Source organism: Mus pahari, chromosome 12 (genome assembly GCF_900095145.1).
Source record: "Mus pahari chromosome 12, PAHARI_EIJ_v1.1, whole genome shotgun sequence".
Classification (NCBI taxonomy): domain Eukaryota; kingdom Metazoa; phylum Chordata; class Mammalia; order Rodentia; family Muridae; genus Mus; species Mus pahari.
The window spans coordinates 82,701,573-82,725,577 of NC_034601.1; the positions used below are offsets into that span (position 1 = coordinate 82,701,573).

General features: G+C 40.9%; 1 protein-coding gene across 10 annotated transcripts in view; it reads left to right on the plus strand.

Moving 5' to 3' along the window:
* Son (SON DNA binding protein) overlaps nucleotides 1-24,005 on the plus strand; it is a 31,608-nt gene that overhangs the window by 6,096 nt on the left and 1,507 nt on the right. For 2 of the 10 annotated variants that reach the window (XM_029544388.1, XM_021208964.2), the window contains exons 3-11: nucleotides 416-6,445; nucleotides 7,985-8,145; nucleotides 10,087-10,233; nucleotides 10,526-10,714; nucleotides 16,747-16,857; nucleotides 17,644-17,760; nucleotides 21,647-21,794; nucleotides 23,642-23,713; nucleotides 23,823-23,938. In XM_029544388.1, the coding sequence (XP_029400248.1) occupies nucleotides 416-6,445; nucleotides 7,985-8,145; nucleotides 10,087-10,233; nucleotides 10,526-10,714; nucleotides 16,747-16,857; nucleotides 17,644-17,760; nucleotides 21,647-21,794; nucleotides 23,642-23,713; nucleotides 23,823-23,938 (7,091 nt within the window). Of the gene's footprint in view, nucleotides 1-415; nucleotides 6,446-7,984; nucleotides 8,146-8,375; nucleotides 9,809-10,086; nucleotides 10,234-10,525; nucleotides 10,715-10,811; nucleotides 11,507-16,746; nucleotides 16,858-17,643; nucleotides 17,761-18,254; nucleotides 18,419-20,929; nucleotides 21,010-21,646; nucleotides 21,795-23,641; nucleotides 23,714-23,822; nucleotides 23,939-24,005 lie in introns of those variants that run through there. The other 8 variants (XM_029544395.1, XM_029544389.1, XM_029544391.1 and 5 more) reach the window with 8 other exon arrangements.

The following is a 24,005-nucleotide window of genomic DNA, read 5'->3' on the forward strand; positions in this document are numbered from 1 at the left end:
CCTGCCTCTGCCTCCCGAGTGCTGGGATTAAAGGCNTGTGCCACCAGGCCCGGCATAACTTTAGATTTTAATGGAACATCTTTTTCTTTTCCATCTACCAGGGGTAAAAATTGAACTCAGTGCCCTGCACATGCTAAGCAAACACTCTGCCATTGAGCTGTATCCCATTTTAAAACATAATTAAATCAATTCTAAATGGGTTTTGGTGTTACACCAAGAATTATTTTGATGCAGACTTCAAGTTGTATAAATATTGAAAAATGGAAGGCTTACTGCTTTATAGACAAAACATTACTTTGTAAGTTTTTATTCACAGTAAGGTGAATTATATTGTGGTTTCTATATATGAATGGAAATAGTGGCAACTTGTATGAATCTATTTTGGGGAATGCTGACAATTTTTCATTACTTTCAGACTTGAAAGAGGCCTCCAGAAAAAGTAGATGCGTATCTGTGCAAACAGATCCTACTGATGAAGTGCCCACCAAAAAGTCAAAGAAGCATAAAAAGCACAAAAACAAAAAGAAGAAAAAGAAGAAAGAAAAAGAAAAAAAATATAAAAGACAACCAGAAGAATCTGAGTCTAAGCTGAAATCTCATCATGATGGGAATGTTGATCTAGAATCTGATTCCTTCTTAAAGTTTGATTCTGAACCTTCAGCAGTGGCACGGGAACTTCCTGTAAGAGCATTTGGCTTGTCTGAGGCCAGTGAGACCCCCTTAGTGCTGGAACCTCCAGTAGTCTCGATGGAGGTTCAGGAGTCACATGTTCTAGAGACTCTGAAGCCAGCTACAAAAGCTGCAGAACTGTCAGTTGTATCTACATCAGTAATCTCAGAGCAGTCTGAGCAGCCTGTGCCAGTTATGCTGGAACCGTCAATGACAAAGATTCTGGATTCCTTCACAGCAGCACCAGTGCCTGTGTCAACAGCAGCGCTGAAGTCACCTGAACCCGTTGTAACAATGTCAGTGGAATATCAGAAGTCTGTGCTGAAATCTTTGGAGACTATGCCTCCAGAGACGTCAAAGACCACGCTGGTAGAGCTTCCCATAGCAAAAGTGGTTGAGCCATCAGAAACCCTCACAATAGTATCAGAGACACCTACTGAGGTGAACCCTGAACCAAGCCCATCAACAATGGATTTTCCAGAGTCATCTACAACTGACGTGCAAAGATTGCCAGAGCAGCCCGTAGAAGCACCATCGGAGATCGCAGATTCATCCATGACAAGACCTCAGGAGTCACTGGAGCTGCCTGAGACCACAGCGGTGGAGCTGCAGGAGTCGTCGGTGGCCTCAGCCCTGGAGTTGCCGGGGCCACCTGCGACCTCCATTCTGGAGTTGCAGGGGCCCCCAGTGACTCCAGTGCCGGAGTTGCCTGGGCCCTCTGCCACCCCAGTGCCAGAGTTGTCAGGGCCCCTTTCTACCCCAGTGCCTGAGTTGCCAGGGCCCCCTGTGACAGTGGTCCCTGAGTTGCCGGGGCCCTCTGTGACACCAGTGCCACAGTTGTCGCAGGAATTGCCAGGGCCTCCAGCACCATCCATGGGGTTGGAGCCACCACAGGAGGTACCAGAGCCACCTGTGATGGCACAGGAGTTGTCAGGGGTGCCTGCAGTGTCGGCAGCAATAGAGTTGACAGGGCAACCTGCAGTAACAGTAGCAATGGAGTTGACCGAGCAACCTGTGACGACGACAGAGTTCGAGCAGCCTGTGGCGATGACAGCGGTGGAGCATCCTGGGCATCCTGAGGTGACAACAGCTACAGGGTTGCTGGGGCAGCCAGAGGCAGCAATGGTGCTGGAGTTGCCAGGACAGCCGGTGGCAACCACAGCGCTGGAGTTGTCTGGGCAGCCTTCGGTGACTGGGGTGCCAGAGTTGTCAGGGCTGCCTTCGGCAACTAGGGCACTGGAGTTGTCAGGGCAGTCTGTGGCAACTGGGGCATTAGAGTTGCCTGGTCAGCTCATGGCAACTGGGGCACTGGAGTTTTCAGGGCAGTCTGGGGCAGCTGGAGCCCTGGAGCTTTTGGGGCAGCCCCTAGCAACGGGGGTGCTAGAGTTACCAGGGCAGCCTGGAGCGCCAGAGTTGCCTGGTCAGCCTGTGGCAACTGTGGCGCTGGAGATCTCTGTTCAGTCTGTGGTGACAACATCGGAGCTGTCAACGATGACCGTGTCGCAGTCCCTGGAGGTGCCCTCGACGACAGCGCTGGAATCCTATAATACGGTAGCACAGGAGCTGCCTACTACATTGGTGGGGGAGACTTCTGTAACAGTAGGAGTGGATCCCTTGATGGCCCAAGAATCCCATATGTTAGCTTCTAACACCATGGAGACCCATATGTTAGCATCCAATACCATGGACTCCCAAATGCTAGCATCCAACACTATGGATTCTCAGATGCTAGCATCCAATACCATGGACTCCCAGATGTTAGCCTCTAGCACCATGGACTCCCAGATGTTAGCCTCTAGCACCATGGACTCCCAGATGTTAGCTACTAGCTCTATGGACTCCCAGATGTTAGCAACCAGCAGTATGGACTCCCAGATGTTAGCGACTAGCTCCATGGACTCCCAGATGTTAGCAACCAGCAGTATGGANATGGACTCCCAGATGTTAGCAACCAGCAGTATGGACTCCCAGATGTTAGCGACTAGCTCCATGGACTCCCAGATGTTAGCAACCAGCAGTATGGACTCCCAGATGTTAGCGACCAGCTCCATGGACTCCCAGATGTTAGCAACCAGCTCCATGGACTCCCAGATGTTAGCAACCAGTTCCATGGACTCCCAGATGTTAGCATCTGGTGCTATGGATTCTCAAATGTTAGCTTCTGGCACTATGGATGCTCAGATGTTAGCATCTGGTACCATGGATGCCCAAATGTTAGCATCTAGTACCCAGGATTCTGCTATGATGGGTTCAAAGTCTCCTGATCCCTATAGGTTAGCTCAGGATCCTTACAGATTAGCTCAGGATCCCTATAGGTTGGGTCATGACCCCTATAGGTTAGGCCATGATGCTTATAGGTTAGGACAAGACCCTTATAGATTAGGCCATGATCCCTACAGACTAACTCCGGATCCCTATAGGGTGTCGCCTAGGCCCTATAGAATAGCACCCAGGTCCTATAGGATAGCACCTAGGCCATACAGGTTAGCACCTAGACCCTTGATGTTAGCATCTAGACGTTCTATGATGATGTCCTATGCTGCAGAACGTTCCATGATGTCATCTTATGAGCGCTCTATGATGTCTTATGAACGCTCTATGATGTCCCCTATGGCTGAACGCTCTATGATGTCGGCCTATGAGCGCTCCATGATGTCAGCTTATGAGCGCTCCATGATGTCTCCTATGGCTGAGCGTTCTATGATGTCAGCTTATGAACGCTCTATGATGTCAGCTTATGAGCGCTCCATGATGTCTCCTATGGCTGATCGATCCATGATGTCCATGGGTGCCGACCGGTCTATGATGTCATCGTACTCTGCAGCTGACCGGTCTATGATGTCATCGTACTCTGCAGCTGATCGATCAATGATGTCATCTTACACTGATCGATCAATGATGTCTATGGCAGCTGATTCTTATACTGATTCTTACACTGATTCCTATACGGAGGCATATATGGTGCCACCTTTGCCTCCTGAAGAGCCCCCAACAATGCCACCATTGCCACCTGAGGAACCACCAATGACACCCCCATTACCTCCTGAGGAACCACCAGAGGGTCCAGCATTATCAACAGAGCAGTCAGCATTAACAGCTGACAATACTTGGTCTACAGAGGTGACATTACCTACTGGAGAATCTTTATCACAGCCTGAGCCTCCTGTGAGTCAAAGTGAGATTTCAGAGCCTATGGCAGTACCTGCTAATTATTCAGTGTCAGAATCAGAAACTTCAATGTTAGCATCAGAGGCTGTTATGACTGTTCCAGAACCTGCACAAGAGCCCGAGTCTTCAGTTACATCAACACCAGTTGAGTCGGCTGTAGTAGCAGAACATGAAATGGTTCCAGAGAGACCGATGACTTACATGGTTTCTGAGACTACCATGTCTGCTGAACCAGCTGTGTTAACATCAGAGGCTTCTGTTCTATCAGAGACATCAGAAACATATGATTCCATGGGACCATCAGGACATGCTATCTCAGAGGTAACTATGTCACTCTTGGAGCCGGCAGTAACTATTTCACAGCCAGCAGAGAGCAGTCTAGAGCTCCCATCCATGACTGTCCCAGCATCTTCTACTATGACTACCACAGAATCTCCTGTTGTTGCTGTCCCAGAAATTCCTGCTGTGGCTGGCCCAGAACCTTCCATTATGGCTGTTCCAGAACTCCCCACTGTGGCTGTAGTAGAAACCCCCGCCGTGGCTGTCCCAGAACCTCTTGTGGCTGCTCCAGAGCCTCCTACCATGACTACTCCAGAACTTTGCTCCTTATCTGTCTCAGAATCTCCTGTGGCTGTCTCAGAGCTTCCAGCTTTGGCTGACCCAGAACATGCTATCACTGCAGTATCAGGTGTTTCTTCCCTGGAGCCTTCTGTGCCTATCTTGGAACCAGCAGTATCAGTCCTTCAACCTGTTATGATTGTTTCAGAACCGTCTGTTCCTATTCAGGAACCCACTGTGGCAGTTTCAGAACCTGCTGTCATAGTCTCAGAGCACACTCAAATAACATCACCTGAGATGGCTGTAGAGTCTTCACCAGTAATAGTGGACTCTAGTGTTATGTCATCACAGATTATGAAAGGAATGAATTTACTTGCTGGTAATGAAAATCTTGGTCCAGAGGTTGGCATGCAGGAGACTCTGTTGCATCCAGGTGAAGAGCCACATGATGGAGGACACTTGAAAAGTGACTTGTATGAAAATGAGTATGATAGAAATGCAGACCTTACTGTAAACAGTCATTTAATTGTTAAAGATGCAGAGCATAACACAGTGTATACTACTACCATTGGTCCTGTTGGTGAAGCAAGTGAAGAGAAAATTTTGCCTATTAGTGAGACTAAAGAAATCACAGAATTGGATACCTGTCCTGTCAGTGAAGCTGATGTAGGAAGAAGTCTGTCTTCTCAACTTGTTCTGGCACTGGATACAGTAGGAACTAGTAAGGGGTTTGAATTTGTCACAGCATCTGCACCCATTTCAGAGAGTAAATATGATGTTGAAGTATCTGTAACTACTCAAGATACTGAACATGACATGGTAATTTCCACCAGCCCCAGTGGTGGCAGCGAAGCAGACATAGAGGGACCTTTGCCTGCTAAAGACATTCATCTTGATTTGCCATCAACTAATTTTGTTTGTAAGGATGTGGAAGACTCGTTACCTATAAAAGAGAGTGACCAGGCAGTGGCAGTGGCTCTTAGCCCTAAAGAAAGCAGTGAAGATACAGAAGTACCTCTTCCCAATAAAGAAATAGTTCCTGATTCAGGATATTCTGCCAGCATTGATGAAATTAATGAAGCTGACTTAGTGAGACCATTACTTCCTAAGGACATGGAGCGTCTTGCAAGCCTTAGAGCTGGCATTGAAGGACCTTTACTTGGTAGTGAGGTTGAACGTGACAAATCAGCCGCCAGTCCAGTTGTAATTAGTATACCAGAGAGAGCTTCAGAGTCGTCTTCAGAGGAAAAGGATGATTATGAAATTTTTGTAAAAGTTAAGGACACACATGAAAAAAGCAAGAAAAATAAAAACCGTGACAAAGGTGAGAAGGAGAAGAAAAGGGACTCTTCGTTGCGGTCTCGGAGTAAGCGGTCCAAGTCTTCTGAGCATAAGTCACGCAAGCGTACCAGTGAGTCTCGTTCTAGAGCAAGGAAGAGGTCATCGAAGTCCAAATCTCATCGTTCTCAGACACGTTCACGTTCACGGTCAAGACGCAGGAGGAGGAGTAGCAGATCAAGATCTAAGTCCAGAGGAAGACGGTCTGTATCAAAAGAGAAACGCAAAAGATCTCCAAAGCATAGATCCAAGTCCAGGGAAAGGAAAAGAAAAAGATCAAGCTCCCGAGACAACCGGAAAACAGTTCGAGCTCGGAGTCGAACTCCAAGTCGTCGGAGTAGGAGTCACACTCCTAGTCGGAGGAGACGGTCTAGATCTGTTGGTAGAAGGAGAAGTTTCAGCATTTCCCCAAGCCGCAGGAGCAGAACCCCCAGCCGCAGGAGCAGAACCCCCAGCCGCAGGAGCAGAACTCCCAGCCGCAGGAGCAGAACCCCCAGCCGAAGAAGCCGAACTCCCAGCCGCAGGAGCAGAACCCCCAGCCGTCGGAGAAGATCAAGGTCTGTGGTAAGAAGACGAAGCTTCAGTATATCACCAGTCAGATTAAGGCGATCAAGAACACCTTTGAGAAGACGGTTTAGTAGATCTCCCATTCGTCGGAAAAGATCCAGGTCTTCTGAAAGGGGCAGATCACCCAAACGTCTAACAGATTTGGGTGAGTCATGCTTTACGTTGTAATAAGAGTATGATTTAAATTTAATTTCTGATGCTCTTGAGTCAAAAATAGTATTTTGGGTTAGTGACTTAAAGATCACTAGATTATGTTTGGAAAAGGGGTGGGGGGAGAAAGTGCACTTAAAGGTTAAAAAGACCTGCTGTGGGGACTGTATTAGAGCCTTGATGGGTCTGTACTTGGGATTTTGCCTGAATTAAAAAAGTAGATGGAGAAACCCTGTTATAAGTCAGATCATCGTGTGTTGCATACATTTCATTTCAACACATGGCTTTGCATATAAGCAGAATTCTCACTTAGTAATTTTTCTGGGGGTCCTCTTTTTTTCTTTCCTTTTGTCTGCCTGCCTTCCTGCTTTTTTTCCCCTTGAGACAGGGCCTTAGTCTATAGTTCACATTGGCCTGGAACTTAACTGTGTAGCCAGCCCAAAGTGGTTATTTTCTTTCCTCAGATTCCTGAGGGCAGGGATTTCAGATTGAGCCATCACACTTGACTTTAGCTAACGTATCTTAAGGTGGCAGTCTAAGATTGTTAAATGGGTTTGGTAGGTATTGAGATTAAGAAATTTTGTATCTGGGAAGTTAGTTAACTGAATTAATGATAACAGCCTTTTCAATGAAGTGATCTGTTGTCTATAAAAATAAATGTTTTTTTTTTTTTTCTTATTAAAACTGCTGGGTAATTCTATCTTGTTTCCAATAGATAGGACATTCTTGGTTTGTAAAGAAAGTGAAGCTAGTAGAATTTGTATTCAGTTTAGCACGGGTTTTCTGATGTCTCTTTTTTCAAAACAGAGAAACAGTAGGTAATTCTTACTGATTTTTAAGTTAGTGAAGGAAGTTGGTAGAATGCCTTCCTTTTACCAAAGGACAATACTTAGAAGAGTAGACTATGGTAATTGCCTTAGTAATAGTGTAGGGGGCACATTTGCACAATGGAGAGGAAGGTTCAATCTTACTCAGTGAAAGGGTTGTTGAAAGAGATGACACTTGGCTTAACAAGGGATTAAGTTGTTTTCAGATTATAATGAGGTTTGTCCAAGACAGTCAGACTAGCTTTTATATGTTGCCCATTATATAGTTTAGGTTGACCTTAAACTTCTGATACTTCTGCTTCCACCTCCCAAGCGCTAGGGATAGCAGTTTTCCAAGAGCAATTTTATAGAATGCTGAGGCTTAAACCCAGGACTGGGCCTGTTATGTTTGGTACGCATTCTTCAACTGAACTGCATACCTAGTATGAAATGGTCATGCTAATTTTAGGAAATAACAGTGCTTTTGGAAGACTCGTGCCTTATAATTTGTGGTTAGTTGATCATCATAGATTCACAGTAAGCTATTGTGTATATTTGAATTGGAAACATGGTGTTAATTGCTGAAAAGGACCCATACACCTGAATCATGACTCAAAATTGGGGCGGAATACTGATGCCTTTGATTTTACTGTATGTCATACTGTTGACAGAACTAAAAACGTATATAGCTTTTAGGAAAACTGCTTCCTGTATTTTTCCTCTTACAGATAAGGCTCAATTACTTGAAATAGCCAAAGCTAATGCAGCTGCCATGTGTGCTAAGGCTGGTGTTCCTTTACCACCAAACCTAAAGCCTGCACCTCCACCTACAATAGAAGAGAAAGTTGCTAAAAAGTCTGGAGGAGCTACCATAGAAGAACTAACTGAGGTAAGCTAGACAGAATTTGTTTCCATTCTTAAATGGATTTTTCCATGGATGTTGACTCTGGAGCGTGCCAAAACCTGAATTGTGGGCTGAACTGATAATGGCTGGCACCGAGTGCCCAAAACCCGAAATACAGATGTGGCAGCGGCAGAAGCTCTGTTTAGCAGGCCATTATCCGGGATGGCTAAGCTCCGCTAGCTAAAAAGTTACTTCCCATTACTTTTGCTTTCCAGTTTTAGAAGCCAAACTGACTGAGGAGTGGAACGGTTCGTTTGAATGGAGGAGGTGTTGAGTGAGCAACACGCAGAAGCTCGCCTACAGTTTCGTTTCCATTCACGACGTGTTCACTGATCGCCAAGAGTGTACTGCATATACGCAAAGACACAGACAATCTTCAGAAATGATCTTTTGCCACCGGAGCTTGGAAATTAATGAGAATAGCTGGCCATTGCCTGAAAGGAACTTCTTTCGCATCAACATTTCGGGTTTTGGCTGTTTGGTACCAGCCATTGGCGATAATGGCCGGCCATTATCAGTTCTTCCTGCGGTTCGGGTTTTGGCAGTAACATATTTTAAATATACTTATTTTTGTTTTTAAAAATTTGATCTTTTGAAATTGAGGCTTTTGGGGGAAGCTTTGTTTTACTTTAATATTTTGTGTGTGTGTGTGGGAAGACGCTGAAATATTGCTGCTAGGATCCAGAAATAACACACTGTTTCATATGCTGAAACTTGTTATTGGCTAGCCTTATGCCAGCCTGCCACTGTCGACATACTCTGTTCCCATTGGTTACATGCTTGATACACTCTTGTGTTTTTGGCTAATTGAGCTTTTTAATTCTATTGTAATATTTTCAATTGATAATAGATGTGATAAATTCTGCTTGTATAGACAGGTCTACTAAAATTTACTCTTAACCTTTTTATAAATGGAATCTGTCCTTTGCTTCTGAGGAAGGAATTGACTTTCTATGTTGGACTGCATCAATTGTGCCCTCTCCATCATGCCTTATTTTCCATTCTTAAGTTACAGTCCTGAAATAAATTTTAAAAAACATTTATGGAGAGAGATGTTACTATTTACCCTGCCACAAATGTTTAAAATCTTTTACCACACATTTGGGGATTATAAAGTTTCTCAATTTGTTTCTTCACTTAGATTCATTATAGTATAAATTATAACTCCAAAAAGACCTAGCAAAAGCCTCTATTGCTTTCTTAGCAAATGCAAGCTCTTTCTCTAAAGCTCTGGGAACGCTTAGCGTTGGCTGCTGTTTGCTCATCTTCAGCGTTCTTGTCCCTCTGACGAATCTCTCCCAACTTCTCACCACCACCTGACCAAGATGACTTCCCTTTCCTTCCTATTTCTTGTTCTTTACTGTGGGAATTTTGCTTAGAACTCTTGAAGGAATATTCTTTGATCCTCAAACCCTGCCTGAATATTCTCCTAAGCCTTTGTTCTTTTAGCACTTATGTACCGTTTGTATTATATCAGTTTGCACTTGTTACTGTGTTGCTCTGTAAAAAGGTTCTTCAATTACTTCATGTGTATGTACTTTTGTCTCGTATTAGATTGTAAGCTCCTTTGGAGCAGGGACCATGTCTTTCTTTCCCTTTTTTATCTTTTTCCTTTCTTCTTTTCTTTTTTCTCTTCCTTCCTTTTTTTTTTGTTTGTTTGTTTGTTTGGGGTTTTTTTTTTTTTTTTGTATTTTTTTTCCCAAGACAGTGCCCAGTACAGTGCTCTGCACATAGTAGGTGCTCAATAAATGTTGTTGACTGACTGAGCAGCCATTGTGTGTTTAAATAATAGCTAATGATTTAAATTACTGTTTTATAAGCTATCATAAATGTTGATTACTTGAAATTGATCTTACAATATTTTTTTAAAAATTACATGCTGTTTTTGTAAACCATATAAATCTTTTGTTTGTTTTTACTTTAAAGAAATGCAAACAGATTGCACAGAGTAAAGAAGATGATGATGTAATAGTGAATAAACCTCATGTTTCGGATGAAGAGGAAGAAGAACCTCCTTTTTATCATCATCCCTTTAAACTCAGTGAACCCAAGCCCATTTTTTTCAATTTGAATGTGAGTATTAGTAAAGCGCTGTGGACTGATGAAGCAGCACAGCTCGTGGGGCTGTTGTCAAACCCATGTGGAGTTTAACTATGGTGATGAGTAGTGACGGCATCTCTTGAACACAGGGCCGGCCGGGAGAGCTGTTCTGTGGTAGTGTGTGTGCCTAGGATGTATGAGGATGTAGGGTTAACTCCTGGTACTGACAAAATAAAGGAAGCTTTCCTTTAGGCTGCATTGGAATTCGTTAGGAACTATAGATGGTATCTGTTAACGTGGATTCTAATTAAATACTGTATTTCAGATTGCTGCAGCAAAGCCAACTCCACCAAAAAGCCAAGTAACATTAACAAAGGAGTTTCCTGTGTCATCTGGATCTCAACATCGGAAAAAGGAAGCGGATAGTGTTTATGGAGAGTGGGTTCCAGTAGAGAAAAATGGTGAAGAAAGCAAAGATGATGATAATGTTTTCAGCAGCAGCTTGCCTTCAGAGGTAAGTAGGAGGAATACCACATGCTTGATTTAATATCTGAATCTTCCATTTTATTGTTACTTTATATCTGATTTGGATTCTGTTTCACTCTTCTTAGGGCCGGGTTAAACGGCAGGGCCGGGTTAAACGACAGATGAAACAACCCGCAGCTTCTCATTTGACAGTAACTCGATGCAATTCACTTTGTGGAACGAAGCCACAAAGTGAAAAGCATCGAATTGCAGAGAAAAGTGTTATCACATCCCTACCCAACATTGGGCCCTCCATGCACTTGTGGGAAGGTAGCCCAAGGTACAACTATTTAGCTTCCCGTTTTGCTTCAAGGCTCTATAGCTCTAGATTTTGGTGGTAGCAAGTTTATTGGGTGGAGGGATTGAGGGGAGAGAAGGCAGATCTCAGGTTCAACACAAGAACTGCATTGAAAAAGTTATTTTAGGCTGATGTGAACATCTTGGGGTTCATAGCCCATTGCCCTTACGTGATGGTGTCTTACTGTTTCTCTGGGTTTTCAGTAAGTTCCCTTCCTTGTGCTACCTTAGCCCTTTTGAATTCTTGTGTTTAACCTAGTGTTCAGCCTTGGTTCTCCATTCCCTTCTCCTTCCCCTCTTTGCTACTATTAAAAGTTGGAGGAGTGGAATTTATATATTGAAATTTCTCAAGGCAATAGTTGTATCTTGTCAAAATGACACAGTAACAATGCCAAATGTCAAAACAACCCCATTAAAATGCCGCCTGATTAAGTACTGTGCTGCTAATAAATACAGTGCACATGAGAACAGCAAAACTGTATATATATGTAAATATATATATATATATCTGTATCTTTGTATGTATCTCTGTATCTGTATCTTTGCTGTGTCTTTTAATAAACAGTTTACTTTTATTTAACTTGTTGTGCAAAATCACGCTTGGGGACGGGGCGGGCGGAGACTTGAGTGGGGGGTGGGAATTAGACCAGTAACCGCCACCTTGCCCTTGCTGTCCAAGTGTTGGACTTAGATACCTGATGCCCTTATGGATTCCTTTTTCTTGCAGTTCTGGGATATGTAGGTCCGAGCGACCTCAACTCTTCACTTGAGGTTCCCTACTTTGGCCATAAACATTTTCCAGTAAACACTTGCAATTCTACAAATAAATCTTATGAATCAAAGTAAACAGAACTCAAATCAAACTTTTTTTCATGCAGTACTTTCCCCAGAGAAGTTCAAAGGCGACATTTTCACTGTGTTTTTTTGACCTGCGGCATTTTTGAATGGGAACAGTTCTATATAGTAATGCTGAACCTAAGTGCCAGTGCAGCTAATTGATTTACAGTTAAAGGTGATGGTCAGTATTCACATGGAGTTCAACAACAAAAGCATAGTATCCCATCACCAGGGGGAGAAGAGAAGCTGGTTTGGACAGTACTTTACAAGTTTAGTGCTCATTTACTAATCCCCAAATCAGGCTATTGCCACATCTCAGGAGGGAAAGCTAACTGAACAGAAGGAAAGCTCTCCTGCTCAGGTGACTAAAGTTGATGTCTTCCTTGGGAGAGGCATGCGGGTGAGCTCGGAGCGACTCAGGCAGAGATTTGGACTCGGAGTATAGAGAGGAACTGCAGAACCCTGAGCTTTTTAAGAACAAAGGGACAAGATTGATTTACTTTCAAATTTGTATTTCTGTGACCCTGTTAAAGGTGCTAAAGAAAAGTTGACAAATGATAATCGTCACTTGTTACTTAGTTACCATCTACGGTACCATTTTTGTAGTACCGGTGAGTACTTAGGTTGACATTGGGAGCAATGACCCTTATGATTTTAGTAGGGCTTCAAATGAGGTTTTGTTTGTTTGTTTTTTGAGTAACATTTCTTTTTAAAGGCAAGGTAGTTTTAAAAAAAAAATCAGTCTTTTTTGTGCAATGACCCTTCTGATTTTAGTAGGGCTTCAAATGAGGTTTTGTTTGTTTGTTTTTTGAGTAACATTTCTTTTTAAAGGCAAGGTAGTTTTAAAAAAAAATCAGTCTTTTTTGTTTTAATAAGTATAATTGAAGTTTATAGTTCTTCAGTCTTGACCATAAAACATTTCAGCAAAGATGACAGAATTTTATCTTCATAAGGGCTAAGTTGTCCTTGTAATTCCTAATCCCACAACTGCCTTGCACATGAGTGTGCTGATGTGAGCAAATAGACACGGATGGAACTGCATAAGTCCATGTTATGGAAAACGACTCATCAGATCCTTCTGCCATAGCATCGTCTTCCAGAAACCAGCCAGGAGCATCCTCAGGAAGGAATAACTACAGAACGCTCACCAGAGTTGTGTGAATCTGAGTTCTAAACAAAAAAGTTGGAAAATATTAAAAGACTAGTTCTCAAGGACAGTTCTTTAACAAGGTTAGCACAGGGTTATTGTTCAGAACATTAGAGTAGTACAAATGTGTAAGTGGAGTGATCCGACTGTGGTCAGAACCACTAATTTGGGATTTACACATACATTTGCTTTAGAGCTGCCCAGCTCTAGTTATTGCTTGGATGTTAACATTTCTGTCTCAAGCAGTTTGTCAGGTTTGTATTACTGGATCTATCTACATCCTGTTAGATAAAATTCTCTTGAAATTGGAAGCTCTTAGTTTATTATCAGCGGTAAATCTTGGACAAGGATGAAAACTGTAACTGCAGCTGAAGTACAGGTTCTTGGATTAGACACTCCAGAATGATGTGGGGTGTTGTTACTCCTGTTTCTCTAGATTTTTATAAGCTGTTAACCCTGAATTTCTCTGAAGTACTTAGGAGAAAAATATTAATTCATTTAGATAAACTCAATCATGCTATAAAATTTTGAATAATAAAAATATTCGATTCATTAAAAAGTGACTTAGGGATGTTCTATGTTGACATGCCTTTTCATTTTGAAGTTGACAGCATGTTGTATTTTAATAATACAGTCCATTTTAATAATTTTGTTAAGTATTGCAAATGCTTTATATGCTCGTTGTTTTTCTTTAGGTATTATAGATTTTCTTTTATACTCTTTGAGATGACTGCAGTCACCTGTGTAGAAAATAACCTAGTTTAGCCTATCACACTTAACTTTTTACTTTTAGCCTTTGTCTATCAATCACTGACTTTCTGTGAAATTCTTACAATACACTTTTTTTGTTTATAGAAAATCACTAGGCTTAAGCAAAGTGGATGGAGGCAAAGTTAAAGCACATACTGTGTAAAAGGGAGCCTTGTGTGTGTGCGTGTGTGATTACGGGCCATGAAACCAGATAACTTGACAATAGTGGCAGTTTTTAGAGGACCTGTGAGAAATGGGATTGTTTATTAACGTGAGGGGAGGAGACTGAGCAGTTCGTAGTACCTAGAGAAGTGCTACCACATAGTTCCTTTACAGATGCATCTTATACATTGAGAAGCAAGGTGACCTGCTCATCTATCAGTGGAAACAAAGTGTGGTAATAATGTGACAAATGTCTCACAGAGTCTTAAAAAAAATCTCCTAGTTTGTAGAAGGGCTTATCTTGGGACATTTTTCATGTTTGTTTAATAGGCTGGTTAAGATTTTAAAACTTTGTATCAATCATCTGCCATTAATTTCCCAAAATTCTAAAATGTTAGCTGTGTAGATTTTTCTTTTCATTTTTGTTCTTTTGTTTGTTCGTTTGTTTTAAGACAGTCTCAACATACCTTTGGCTGACCTGAACTCTATGTAGATCAGGCTGGCCTCAAACCCAGATTCATGTGCCTCTGCCCCCAAGTGCTCGGATTAAAGGTGTGTGTGCCATTATGCCGGGCTAGCTCTCGTATTTTCGTGTTTTAATTAGGCTATGTAACATTTGGTTTGGGGACTGTGGTTAGTCCTTTATGTTTTAGCATATAATATGGATTGCCTTGAAAAGCTGGGTAAAATTCTTGTAGATCTTAAAAACTGCCCCATCTTTTGTGGTGCTAGAGATGTAACCATAGTCCTGCACATGCTGGGAGAGTGCTCTAAGATAACTCTCCCAACCTAAATCTATTTTCACATTAAATTAGGAAAGTAAGTAACATTTGGATGTGAACTTGCTGCTTTATTTGCTAAGCCTGCTGAATAAATACAGTTGTATTAGGAAATAGTTGTAGCTTAAACATCAAGGTTATTAAACATGCCTTTTACAGGAAAATGTAAATTTAATATGAAATTTACCAAAGGTCTGTTTTGGGCTAGAAGGAGTAGCTAGGTTATTTCTCAATAATAACATTTCCAAGAAAAACACTGTAGGTAAAGATGTCTAGAAAGGATGGAGAAGATTGAGTTTTTAGAGCTAAGTGCATTTTTTGTGGCTTATAGTTGGAAATTGGAGGGTCTGACTGGAGTGAGCAGACACATTTTCCCCAGTGTCTTAAGAGTTTAGTTTCTCCCTGTGCCCTAACTAACACCCTATCACTTAGATTTGCAAATTGCTCTTAAACCAAAGCAAGTCTAATGAGGCCATGAGATAGTCCATGTCTCATTTGGCGATTTGGTGGGATAACTCCACTTGACAGTTTAGGTGACATCTCAGGTAGGCCTAGGAAACATAAATTTTGGTTTGAAATAACTATATTCACATTGAAAAACCCAGGAATCACATGGAGCAGATTTTTGAGTTCCGGGATTAAATCAACTCACAGTAAAAGCAAAAGGTGAATACAGTGTGTTGGTGTGAATTCAGTATGTTGGTGTATAGGTTGTCTTTATGTAGGCTTTAAAAAATATTAAGCATGGATAATTTACTGTTACTAAGCAAGTAAGAGCTTTCATTTGAAGTTAAATAGTCTAATAAGCACAAATTATGGGCTTTTTTGCATTTTATGTCAGAAAAATATGCTTTGTAGAAAAATGACTTGGATAATTTTAATAAAGATAACAGAATAATATATAAGGGAATTTAAAGTTGGAAAAAGGACACTTAGTCCTTATACATAAAATATTATTCTTAGTCCTAATAGGTTTATTTTTCTAGGAATTATACACAGTATACAGTGAGATTACATCAGCTTCTACTTTAAAATAAGAAAGCTATCTTACTGATTTATTTGTAATTTGCATGTAGTATCTACTACTTACTCTGAAAAAAGCAAATTCTTATATCACATAATATTTTATAAAAATTAAGTGAAATAACTGGAAAATACTGTTAGGTTAAATGATATTGGATGAAAAAAAGTGTTGATAGAACTGAGTTTGTGTTATAAACAAAACTCAAGTAATTTCATAAGGCTTTTGGTTTGTGGTTAAGCTTTTAACGAATCTGATAGCTAAGAATTTCCTTTAAGGGTGGCTTTTAAAAAGTTAAAATTACATCTGCTTACCACAAGGGCTTTGTTTCCATCTTATAAATAGTAATGCTGATAACCTACCTAACACACACTAGGCCACTGAACTACACCTCAGTCTTCACCTTAAGGTTGAAGAGGTGGACTGACAGTATTTGGGGGGGGGGGGGATTATGGTAACAAGTGTTTGTAAATTCAAATTGGCTACTGAATGTCTATCAAGGTTGTGGGGTCTCAGGACCAAAACCTATCCGTGCCCAGCTCTGCTGCTGTGAAGCAGTGATGAGAGAGACCCATGTAGATTGTTGTGGTGCCCGGCGTGCTTATCCACAAAGCTTGCTCACTGCTCTGGAAGTTACAGTTATTATCAAGTAGAGTATGAGGAATTAGTAAAGGTAAAACTACCATCCAAATAAAGTGGCTTGTTAGTACAGACTACCAAGTTATAAGTTCATAAGGAAACTCAACACTTACAGTTTGATATTGTAGAAAATACACAGATGAAATTAGTCAATTTAGTTTTGCCTTTGAATACTTGCTAACTAACTTACCTTAAATGTCTTCTATTTTCCAGGAGTGCCCTCTTTGCCTTTTGAATCTTCTCGTTTTCCAAGAATCTTAATATATAGACTATTGTTTGTTTGTTTGTTTATTTATTTATTTGTATGTAGCATCTAAAGATATAGAAACACCTGAGAGTATTAGGGGACTGTGGTAATTTGGGATAATTATCTCTGTTTTCTTCCTTAGCCTGTGGACATTTCAACAGCAATGAGTGAACGGGCACTTGCTCAGAAGAGGCTCAGTGAGAATGCATTTGACCTTGAAGCCATGAGTATGTTAAATCGAGCTCAAGAACGGGTATGTGGCAGTCTGTAATGCTTAAATGAGAATCTCACTAACTAGATGGCTGAATCATTACAGGGCACGTTAGCAGGGACTAGAGACTCTATATAAGTTTATACTTGTTACACTTTGTTCATAGGAACTTACAAAAGACCTGACCTAGTTACTAAGAAAATGCTCATTACATACTATGGCTAGACTTTACAGTCTTATATGCACAGAGAGTGCCCACAACAACTCCGTGAAGTATAACTATTATTTTACATGTTTCAGCAAAGCAAACTTGCTATACTAGTTACGCATTAAATGCAATATGAATGGCACTTGATTGTATTACACACTAGTTGTTGGTGAGCAATGTCTACTTTTTAAAAAAATAGTTTTCTGTTGATCATTTTCTATATTATGCCTAGATAGGGATAGCTCATTATCCCCTAGGAGTAGCCAGAGATCTAGACTGTCTTGGCATTCCTGTGAACGCCTGTGTATGGTAGCTCAGATGGCAAACAAAGCTTTGACCATAAGAACAGTTCCATCTATCTGTTATTTTAAAGAAAGAGTGTTACAGTGATAATTTTTAGTTGGAGATGCACCGAATACCTTCTGTGGTATTAGTGAATTTCATGGAATGTTATAAAACTTACTTGAAAGACTTAGAAAAAAACTTCAAACTTCAAATATATCATTATTTGGCCATTTTAGGTACATATCCTTTTTCCTCAGTGAATTAAACTGTTACCAGTGTGGCACTTTGATCAGATCAGTAATTTGACTTAGTGAAGATGGCTTCTTTTTCCTCAGATTGACGCCTGGGCTCAGTTGAACTCTATCCCTGGGCAGTTCACAGGAAGTACAGGAGTGCAAGTCCTGACACAGGAACAGCTGGCTAATACTGGTGCCCAAGCCTGGATTAAAAAGGTACACAAACTGTCAAAAAATACAAAGCTAAGTTGTTGGTTTTTTTTGTTTTGCTTTTGTTTTGTTTTTTTTTTTTTTTATAATACATTAGAAATGCAGAGGCAAGTAACTAACCTAAGTTCCTGAGTAAATCTACTATGTATATACTCCAGGATGGACACTGAAGATGGGCTGAGATCCTGACACAATCAATGTCAAATGTATAAATATGGCTCAAGAGCCTTTATATCTGGAGGTTGTTCTTTTTCATATTTTTTTGCTGTTGGTTTTGGTGGGGGTGGTTTTCCTTAACTGTTTTGAATGCTAACTGTAGTAGATGCTGTTCAGAATATTCCACAGTTCCTGTTGGACTACTAACCTAATCATTTCAGAGCAGTGGTTCTCAACATTTTTCATCATGGGATACTTTATTACAGGTTTAGTTTTGGTGGATCACTATCCCCAAGACCCCTTTGCCACCCTAATATTCCATTCCTGTCCTTGTCCTCTCATAGTGCCTGCACCTGCTTATAAATGCCTTTGCTCCTGCCTCCTATGACGTCTAGCCCCAGGTCCCTATATGGTGGTCAGCTATTAGATACAGCAAGTGGTTGGGAGGCCCTAATTAGTGCTGCATGTGGTAACCTTGTCATGGGACTGAGAGGCTGGGGAGGGTGTGGTGGCTTGAATGTGGGGTGGGCAGTTGTGAAGGGGTAACAGGGTGGGATGGGCTGGAGATAACTATCTGTGGACCACCATTTAGGTCCTGGTGGCCTCTGGTGATCCACAGGCTCAATTTGAGAACCACTGACTTCATGAAAAAACAGGATATGTAAGACCTAAACTCAAGGGAGAGGACGGACATCTCATGCTGCGAAGATGTAGGTGCACCCGGCCTCAGATTGCTGCAGTGAGATTTGTCAACTCCACCTACGGCTACCTCATTGTTGGGGGAGTCTTAGGTGGTTATAAAGGGGTTTTCTGAAGAAACAAGGGCTGCTGAAGGGCTGTGGTTTGGTTGGACGGGTGATGGGAAATTTGTTTCAGGAAACTGGGAGGCTGCGTGGTCTCTTGGATTGGGAAGGTTTCTTTGTCCTGCTGTACTCCTGACTCCTTGTGTGATCGTGGGCAAGTAATTTCTTGGAGTTTGTGTCTCCCAAGTGTCAAGGGGCTGGAGACAGCTTCTTGTAACTGCCTCAGAGAGTGGCAAAGTAAAGGGTACTTACTGTTTGTAGAACTGGAATGAGTGTTATTCATGGGTGTGCTCAAGTTCTCAAAGATAAAGTTTTAGTTGCCTTGGACATTTAATACCATAACAGTTTGATAGCAGATACCTGCGATTCTCTTATTAACAGATTAATCTAAGGCACCATACATCCTCATTGTGCTTGCCTGGTTTCCCCTTAAGAAAAAGTTGCACGAATATATACCTAGGGATTAGTTTTGGGGGAAAAAAGGAATAATAATAATTGGATTTATTTTATATACTAATACTTTGTATAAATTATGAAAATGATAGTTGAAAAGTAGGGAAGAATTACGTGATTACTTTTTTTTGTGACATTGGATTTAAAACTTGGGACCTTGCTTTAGGTCGTAATGAGCAAGTTTCCTACCACAGAGCCCGGTATTCAATCCTTCATTCATCTGGTGTTAAGGATTTCAGACAGTTAGATACAGAGTATTTATGGACATAATAGTTGATGCACATCGCTTGCTACAAAGAAGCATCTGTAAGGACTGACTGTGAAGTGTGTTGATACTGTGTCCCTAGAGAGCAGGGAAACAAGGGAGTCTCCAGGGGGAGGCTTGACTTCACAAGGGGCTCCCTGAATAGTTTGTCCCGAATATATGTTTGCTGTTTTTCAGTTTGTAAGTAGTTCTGAGAAGCCAATCATTTTGATAAGTTGCGTGTTCATCAGACCGGGCTTTCCATTACAGAAGTCAGCATTAAAAGTAAAACAAATTGTATGTACTCGAGACTATCTGCTTAATGAAAACCAGAGGAGCTTTAGTTTATTAAAATGGGACAGAGGCAATAATTTGATTCCTAAGTTGTTTATACCCATTAACCATGTTTAGAAGATATTGAAAGGGTCGTTTGGCTTTTTCTTGGACTAGCACTGTCATTGTGTATTAAAATCCACAGGGAATGCCAATTAACACCCACTGTGTTCTTTAGTTTGTTTTAGAATATGTTTAACTTAATATAAGAGAAATAGTTCATCAACATACTCATTTATTAGTAAAACATTTAAGAGGTTATTGATTTAAAAGACCTTTATTTTCTCAAATGACCTAGGACTTGATTTCATAATAATTGTTGGTTATTGTGTGATCTCATTAGATTAAGACAGGTTTTTTTTATACTGGGGATAGAGGGATGTGAGGATAATAGCAAACAGAAGCAGAACTGGAAAACGGGGTTAATTGGGGATTTAAATTGTACTCTGTCTGTACAGTTGCCCTTTTTTTTAGGAGTGTTTCCTGGAAAAGAGGGGGAGATGAACCTGGAAGTAAGTAAAGTCATTCTAGGTGTGTAGCATCAAGGCAGTTGATATCCAAGTGTCAGCTAACTTTTCCTTTTATACATCCACAATGCATGGCCTGCACCAAATGAGGAACTGAACCAGGGGTGTGTTTTTACCTCTACAGCTGCCTCCTTCCATCAGAGCACCTTGTTGAACTTAATGTCTAGTCACATGTCATTGGCATGTTTTCTTCCCATCGTTTAATTATAAAGCTGGGAAACAGTGTATGCATCTTACTGTACTGTAAAAATGTGTTAAGTATTAACTTAAAGAAGGAAATACGTGCATACTTGCTGATTTTGTAATGACTGGATAGATATTTGGCAGAGCATTAACCTAAAATGCCATAATGATTGGAAATAAAACATGGTTCGGAGATGTTTCAATTAGAAAGAAACAAAACCAAACACACAGTTCAACAGCAGAATTCATCACTGGTAGATTTGCATTGATACTTTTTTAAAAAGAGGCACTGGACATTTCTTAACTGAAGATCACTGACTGCTGACCGTGCTGGTGCACACAGTTGTGCAGCTTAGGACATTAAGTGGTTTGCTGCTTTGATGGAAATTATGGTTCAGTGGGTTGGATACAAGAGAGATGATTGTTCACAGAATAACCTGTGAACTTTCACCCCTCTGTATGGAAACTTGTTTCAGGGCCAAATCCTTGTAGCTGTCTTCTTGCCCCGGTCAGTGCCAGCCGTACTATTCACAACACTGCTGCTACCGAGGCCTAGGTATGTAAACGTTTAAGGAGTTTCTTAAAAGCCTTTTAACACCAAGCCAGGTCTTAGAGGAATTGAGTTATATGTGGTATACTTACAGGGTGTTTCATGTGCTTATCTTCCAGCTTATTTACGTGTAAATTTATTTTGTTTCATAGGGATTTTCTAAGTAAAAATATTGATACTTGCCTTATAATAGAATGGGGAAGAAATCTGGGTGACAACTGTATGTTTCTTCAGTGTCCAAACTTTTTAAAAACAATGTCTAGGCTTTATTCATAAATTAGGTATACCTGAGATAATATATTGACTGTTTTAACATTGCCTTCTTTTTATTTTGCAAGCTAAGAAGAGATACCAGTGAACCTAAATAGTGGACGAAAACAGGAGTGCTCTTGTTGTTGTTTTTTTTGGAGGGGGGCACCGAGGGGCTACTGTTACAATTGCCATTTGACTTTCAAAGTGTTGGTAATTATAATTAGAACGTATGCTACAGAACATGTTGAGTATAGAAGAACTTAAGTTGAATGCTATTACAGATCTAGAAGTAAGATTTTCTTTTCTTAAGTTACCATTAACTCTGTATTTCAGTTCTAACTGTAAAATGGGGGCATTTTACCTTTTTTTTTTCTTTTTTCCCTTTGGATAGGATCAGTTCTTAAGAGCAGCCCCAGTAACTGGAGGAATGGGAGCTGTTTTGATGAGAAAAATGGGCTGGAGAGAAGGAGAAGGATTAGGAAAGAACAAAGAAGGAAATAAGGAACCCATCCTTGTTGATTTTAAGACAGACCGAAAAGGTAAGTTCTTCCTGAAGTTTATACTTTTCAGTTATATACTTGAGTCTTTAAAAACAAAAAACCAAAACCTTATTTTGGTCCTTGTGACCATGAACTAGATACAGCTCTTTGCTGGAGAAACCTTTTAACACATTTTTCACACATACCAGTTTATTTCTACAGATAGATGGATAACATATTAGTTTGAGCTTTTAAAGGACAACTTGCCTTGTGTTAGTCACTATTATGAAAGTTTTTAAGAAAATGAATCTTTCTTGGTTTTGTTCTTAATAGAGACCACATATGCTTGTTGTCTTTCTTCCTTGCTACATTTATTTATTGTATATGGGTGCATGAATGATATGGTAAGCACCTTTACCCATTAAACCATCCTCTTGATCCATCGTGTTTTTTAAAATGGTTTGTATGTGTGGCTGTTTTGTCTGTGTGCCCATAGAGCCCAGAGGAGGGCCTTGTATCCCCTATGGTTGTGAGCTGCCACCTGATTGCATGGAATCTAATCAGGGTGCTCTGGAAGAACAGCCACTGCTTGCTAACAGTTGAGCTGTCTCTCTAGCTTGTTTGTTGTCTTCTGAGACAGGGTCTTGAGTGGCTTTGAACTTGCAGTTATCCTCCTGCCATGTCGGGGCTGTGTCAGCACTGCTGGTTTATTCTCTTATCTTTATTTCTGAGGTGTTACCAGGCAGCTCGTAACATTCAGGGAGGAATCACCACAAGCTGTTTGCTGACTTCACTTGTTTTAAGTCCTTAGGTATTTAAAATAGAGGCTGGGAGTAGTAGTGCATGTTTTTGATCCCAGCAGAGGCAGGAAGATCTCTTGTGTTTGAGAGCTTGTTCTACTTTGAAAGTTCCACCACAGCCATGCTACAAAGAGAAATACTGTCTTTTTAAGTATCTACAATTCTCCTGCCTTAACCTTCCCAAAATTTTGGATTATAGGCATGTGCCACACCATACAGTTTAGGCCGGATTTTTAAAAACTTGATAAGAATCCATTCAGTGTGTGTTACAATTCTAGGGCACATCCACATGGAAATTCCTCAACATAATGTAGGTATGGATTCTCAGACAGTGGCTGTATCCTAGAACAGGTTTGAGAGATAAACAATCTAGCGTGTTCTTAACAGTGGATTAGCTGAACGTTTGCTGTTTAAAGACACGTGGAAAGTGGAAAGAGCACTGTTGGGGCTTTATGACATTATTCCTGTGTAGTGAGTAGCCTTTTTCAGGAACGTGTTATCTGAGAACTTAGGAATTTGTTAGGACAGCAGGTACTGACTGTATAGGTTTTCTTTCGTCTATCTTCCTTTGTATTTTGGGGGACCATACTCTTTATTCACTGTTTTAAAAGATGATGAATTTGTAAAGTTACTTGTAGTTAGTAGCCACCACCTCTTAGAGTTTAACTTTGAGATGCTGACGGATACTTGACACTCAAACGCACACTAAACTTCTGTGTGCTTATGTTGCGTCATTCCTCAGGTACTGTCCACCTTCATTTGGGAAACAGTCCTGGCCTGGAGCCCACCAGGGACCCCACCTGCCTGTCACCCAAGTGCTGGAACTACTAGCCTGTGCCAACACAGCTGGCTTTTCTGAACTCAGGCTCAGATCCTTATGCAAGTGCTTTGTTGACTGAGCTATTTCTCTGGCCGCTTAAGTTTTATTTCTTCATATGTATATGATTATAAAGAGGAAAAAAAAGTCAGCCAGTGTTAATATAAATATGAGTATTTTAGTTGAAGGTATAGGTTTTTAGGTATCAGTAGTGAGGGGTATCTTTTCTCCATCTATTACATTTTAAGGTATAATAGTAAATTTGCCTTTTTTTTCCTTCTCCTTTTAAGGTCTTGTTGCGGTAGGAGAGAGGGCACAAAAGCGGTCTGGGAACTTCTCTGCTGCAATGAAAGACTTATCAGGTGACAACAGCCCTGCTGACCTGTTCTTGCTTTCACCCATACCTTCAATTCATAATTCCTTGCAAAGTTGGTGGAAATCTTTTATAACTAGTTGTTTTTCTCTCTACAGGCAAACATCCTGTGTCTGCCTTGATGGAAATCTGTAATAAGAGAAGGTGGCAACCACCTGAATTTCTCTTGGTCCATGACAGTGGCCCTGACCATCGCAAACATTTCCTCTTTAGGGTAAATATGAACTTACATACTAATTATATATTCATGATAGAGGGGTAAGGGATGAGAGTGATACAAT